This window comes from Chinchilla lanigera, unplaced genomic scaffold, assembly GCF_000276665.1.
Source record: "Chinchilla lanigera isolate Chin_1 unplaced genomic scaffold, ChiLan1.0 scaffold00067, whole genome shotgun sequence".
NCBI classification, from domain to species: Eukaryota; Metazoa; Chordata; class Mammalia; order Rodentia; family Chinchillidae; genus Chinchilla; species Chinchilla lanigera.
Window position 1 is genome coordinate 10,813,608 of NW_004955468.1, and position 5,620 is coordinate 10,819,227.

The following is a 5,620-nucleotide window of genomic DNA, read 5'->3' on the forward strand; positions in this document are numbered from 1 at the left end:
ATATATATATATATATATGAATAGCAGCAATGACTGTATTGCTGATGTCTGATGGTGTATTGAAATGAACAGTTAGTGCTTACAATTTTTTGTGTTCTGATCAACTTTGCATGCTTGTTTCTGGTGGTCTGAGCAACTGATTTGAAGGTAACAATATGCAATGGAATTACAATGGTGAACTCCTACCATCTTGTATTATCTCTAATGTTTTATCGAAGAATTATTTTCTTATTCTCCTTAAAGGTTTGTGCAATCCTTCATTCTTAAATCTAGTAATCTGAGCAATGTAGTTCAGGATAGCGATATATAATGTAACTACCACTGTTGATTCATATTATCTTGTCTTGAGATCCTGTATCACTTTGAATGTTCTTGCTTTGATTTGTTTATGTTCATGATACTGGTATGCTGCTACTGTTCTATTTTTTTGTTTGTTTCTCATTTACTAATATCTTTAAAATTAAAAAAAAAAACTGCATGTTTTAAAAAATTATGTAAGATGTCTAAGTCCAGTATCTCACTTTTTCACAGCACAAATGAAAACAAAATTGCTGCTTTGGTTTCCCAAATTTGGTAAAGCATTCTATGGAAGATGCCCTATTCTTAGCATCATGATAACTTGTTTCTTCAAAGGAGAATAGAGGGTAAGGTACTGAGCTACATGAAATCCACAGGGCAAGAAGGCCTTTTTAATTGCATCTGAGGAAAGAAAGAAACCACTGAGGCTGTGCTTGTGCCTAGGTTGGTACCATTGGCTGCCTCATGACCAGACAATGAAATAGAAGTAGAGGAGCTGACATAGATACACAAAGAGAAGCTGAGAGGAAATTGTATTGACACTGCTATGGCCTTCCGTTCACTTTATTATATTTTCTTTTATAGTATTAGATAAAATGAAGTACAAAGGAAATGTCAAGAATATGGGGAAAAGAAGCAAGCAGGATAAATCCACTACTGGACAAAATACACTCACTACAGATGAAGCTTTTAATCCACAATCGATTATGGATGTGTCTCCCTCAAAGGTAGACTGGCTAAGCTCCCATGGTCAAAGGTGCTTCCGTGGCTCTCTCACATTGCCTTAACTGTGCTTGTGCTTTATTGTGTACTGTCCAATTAGAAGCCAAGACTGCAGAGTGTACCCAATGAATCTTCTGAAGAAAGTGGTTTCCAGCCAGGCCCCAAAGAAGTGGTGGTGCTGAAAGTGACAGAACCATTTACATACAATGTTGCAGAACAGGAGCACAGGATGATTCATGCAACAGTGGCTACTGTGAAAGCATTCTTCCAAGTGAAAGTTTTTGACATCAAACATAAGAACAAGTTCACCCCCAAAAATGTCATTGCCATATCAAATTTATGTTGATCGAGATGGGTTCCTGGAGATATACAAATCCTCAACTGTGACTACTCTGAGTGCTGACCAAAGGATGAACATTCCACCTGCTCTGATTAAGAATGCCAACGCAACACCTGAAATCAGCCAGATTTGCTCACAAATTGAAGGAAAATATGTGAATAGGATATTTAGAGTGTATAAGGTAAGTCAAAGCATTAATTTGTGAAATTTCTTTGGCAACCCCAGATTTTAAAGTTGTAATTTGCCAACTGCACTTTGGTTAATTTACTGAGCAGAGGAAACAAGGTCCCTTAGCAGGCACATGTGAATGGACTCTTCTCACTTCAGACAGTGGGTTAGTGGGGCTTTTAGCATTCCTCATCTCTAGATATCACCACTCAGTTGTAAGAATGAAATTCACAAAGAGACCTTAGTATGTTATCAACTATGTTATTCACTTCACAATCACTCTGTTAGAGGATGGTGAGTAACCCAAACTGTATCTGTGACAACTAAATTGTGAGTAAGCAGCTGCTTCCCAAAACTAGGCTCTCCTTGTAATTGCCACAATAAGAAATCAAACTATTACTCTGGGCTAGCAAACAACTGTGTCCAACAGGAAGCCCAGACTCTGATCATTTGTACTCTAAGGTGCTCTCATTTCTTCTCCTTCATGACTCTTTAACAAGAAATTATTGAACAACTGGTTTCTGCACTAAATAAGAAGAGAAGCATAGAAGTGGAAGAGACTAGCACAGTGGTAGCAAACCCATGGCAGATATTCCACACTGGGCACTCAGGGCCCTCACTCTCAGCACCTGAGCCAAGTTGCCTCAAAATCACCCCAACAGCTGAGCATGCTTTATTAATTCCAGTGTTGGCAACTGGTGATAAATGAGTGGGTTTGGGGTTGCAGTTTTGGCAGTCAATAAAAGATTTGCCACCAGTGCCCAAGAGAAATGTACTACATCTCTCACTTTATAAATAGGGATCATAAAATGCAAATAAGGTTGGAGAATTCATAGACTTAGGAAGTATCTCTCTGTCCCTGTACTTCCTGTAAGTGGTATGCTTAACGATTTCCTCAAAGCATTATTTCACATGCCATTATATTGTCTTTGAGAGTGTTTTTTTTTACTTTCACCCATATTATTTACTACATAATCTACTTAAATGTATGTACATAATAAATTAGACAATATTTGAGATACAAGCAATAAGAATAGGTCAGATGATATACATTTAATATTTGAACTGATTCACAAGAAGTGAAGAAATGAAGAAATACAAGAAAGTATAATTGAAATAGCATAACACACTTCATGAAAACTCAATGTCATTCTCAGTCCCAGTGAGCCCTAAATGGTCTTCCTTTTTGTTCTCTTGGAGATATCAATCAATAATCCCATCAAAATAATCAGATTTCTCTCTAGAGTCCACAAGAAATCTCAGGTATGCTGATGTGGAAGCAGCACAAGTTAGAAAGATAGTTTTCTAGAAAAGTTGTACAGATAAAGACTTTAAGTAAGGAGAGTCTCAGAAAGATTTCAAAAGACAGGATTTCCCCACCAAAATATGTTAGCCAGTTTGGTATCTCTAATCTGCAACTTACAGTTCTGTTTGCCTTGTTGAAAATCAGCATTTCCACTAACACCTTGTTAGAAATCAACATTTCTCACCACAGTTAAAATATCTGATACCTTTCTCAGTATCTATCTATCTATATCTATCTATCTATCTATCTATATATATATATATATAAGGTAAATGCATTTTTATGAAATACAAGATAATACAGGAAAGATGGAAGTAGTGGTACTTGGACGACTGGCCAATATCTACTGTGAAGAAGGTGATAAATTTAAACTTACTTGCTTTGAAGTGGCCCCAGGTAGAAATAGCTGGCAGCTTAGATCTGTACTTCACAGTCACCTCCAGGTAAGCATTTTATGGCACCATCATTCCTCCAAGGGGAAACTGACATATTTTATACTGTGCTTTAGAATACTAGACTTCTGCCATTACACACCTGGTGCACAAAATTGCCTTTACTTATTCTTGTAAGTAAACTAACTTTCCTTCCATCTTCTTCTTAATAAGGGTATTTAAAGCACAGTGAAGTAAAATTCAGAGACATTCAAGCTCTTTACCATAAGCTAAATAATTATTAGTTATTAAAAAAAGATAATTTAATAAGAATTTGGGTTTAATTCATGAGGACCTGTTTATATTCTGAGTGTATTTTTACCTAATTGGTTTAAAGATTTAAACACCAGGAATCTCAGAGTCATCATCTATACAACAGAGAACTTATTTGATGCCAAAAACGTTCATCAGTGTAGCTCATAGCAAACCTAAATTAGCAATGATGTTCTAAGATGCTCAGAACCCAAGGGCTCCTGCCTTTACAGAAATAGTGCATGACAAAGCCACTATGCAATACTAATATATACATTCATGTGGATTTATAGAACACTAAAAGCTGCTAAAATTTGAATGTAAATCAAACACAGATGAAATGTAACTGCTTACTTACACAAGCATGTACAAATGCACCTTCTACATTTCCCCAGTTCTAGTTTTACGTCCAGTACCATCCTCCAAACTTTCCCTCACAGCAGATATAGCAGGAAGTAATTTTGTATCCTCCTGCCCATCTCCTGCCCAATAAGTTTCCTCTACCCAGCTCTAACCATTTTGGCTGCACTAGCCCCTCTCCTCCTCTCCTCCATCCTTTTTTTCCCCCTGTGCTCCTACTTGATTGGAATAATCATCACATTTCCCAGTTCCAATCACGGGGCAGGGTGTGACTCCAAGGAGGGGTATTTATGAAAGAATATACAGGGAGAAAGGCAAGAAAGGAGATGTGACCCAGGGTTGTGTAAGTAAGTCTCAGCATTATTTTCTAAAATTTATTCACAACTCCAGGATTTGAAAGAATGGAAAAATGTGTGAGCAGCTATACCCCAACTGATCTATCTTTATCACTCTCTGCTTAAGGTCCTCAAAACCCAGAAAAAGAAGATATAGCCATGCAATTCTGATTCAAATGTGGAAACTTTATTGGAGTCCTAAAAATCTAGATGCCACTGATAATGATGTTGATGTAGATAAGATCCAAGTTCAAAATGAAAATATATGAGAAAAGTTGAGGAAGAAAAAATATAAGAGACAAGTTTAGGAAGAAATGACATATACACCAGCTCTGAGCTGGTCATGGTGGTGCATGCCTAAAATCCCAACATGTTGGGAAGCTGAAACACAAGGACTGAAATTTCAAGCCCAGCCAGGTCTCTTGCTAATTTAGAGACTTAGCAAGATTCTGTCTCAAAAAAAACATTTTTGAGTGTTAGGACTAAGATCCTAGATTCAATCACTACTAACTCCACAAAAAACAGATAAACAAAAAGCATACAACAAAATATATGGTCAGAAACAAAAGAAGAAAACAAAAGCAGAAAAACAAGTAAAAAATAGCTATAAGACATAGATTTTTAGAAATGCTTTTTACCTTATTCCTTATGCAGTGTGTTGTTTTTTCTAAACCCATATTTTGAATCTATAGTTTTTATAATCTGATAAAAATAAACATTTATTTCTAAAGCAGTGCTTCTCAAGGTGTTTGTTTTTGCCATATTTCATTGGCTTTTAAGCAAATAGTTTACAGCCCATAAATCAGGATGGGGCACCCAGACTAAAAGCAACACTACAATTTATACTTTGGATGTGATCTCTAAGGACCAGGCCTGCTGACACATGAACAAGCTGTGTGTTGTTTAAAGAAACCAGGCTAAGGGGCAGGTGGGGCCTGAAATCCAGTCTGAGCTTCAAATTGTCAAGACCTGTGTCCTGGGTTGGTTAGTTAGGTCAGGATACATGTATCTTTTCAAAATTTTTCTTCTGAAGGGGACATTATAGGTACTTTATCAACCAAATGAATACCTTCGGATTATTTATGTGGATGCACTAGTGTGTCAGGAGAAATTCTGGCCCTGTCTGTTGTCAAATATCTGATTCCACTCATTTACTCAAACACTAGTGGCTGCTCAGTAGCACTCCTCTTCTATTACTGGTTTGAGCATCCCACATGTTCGGATCCATCAGCAATCTGACCCAGGCACATCCACTTTAGGCCAAGAGTGAAGTTCATTTTCAATAACAGAAGCAGATATGTAGAATTAAAATTGACATTATATTTCCTGTAAACACATTTGTTACCTGGTATTTTGCAATTATTTATGTCACTCAGTCTTCACATTAGTTCTAGAAGTTTTTTTTTTT

At 36.7% G+C, this 5,620-nt stretch overlaps 1 protein-coding gene across 1 annotated transcript in view; it reads left to right on the plus strand.

Moving 5' to 3' along the window:
* The window catches only part of LOC106146298 (pyrin and HIN domain-containing protein 1-like), a 23,368-nt gene that overhangs the window by 8,243 nt on the left and 9,505 nt on the right, over window positions 1-5,620 (plus strand). The window contains 3 exon segments of the mRNA XM_013522463.1: window positions 883-1,025; window positions 1,121-1,357; window positions 1,359-1,541. Coding sequence (XP_013377917.1) covers window positions 894-1,025; window positions 1,121-1,357; window positions 1,359-1,541 — 552 coding nt within the window. The 5' untranslated portion in view covers window positions 883-893.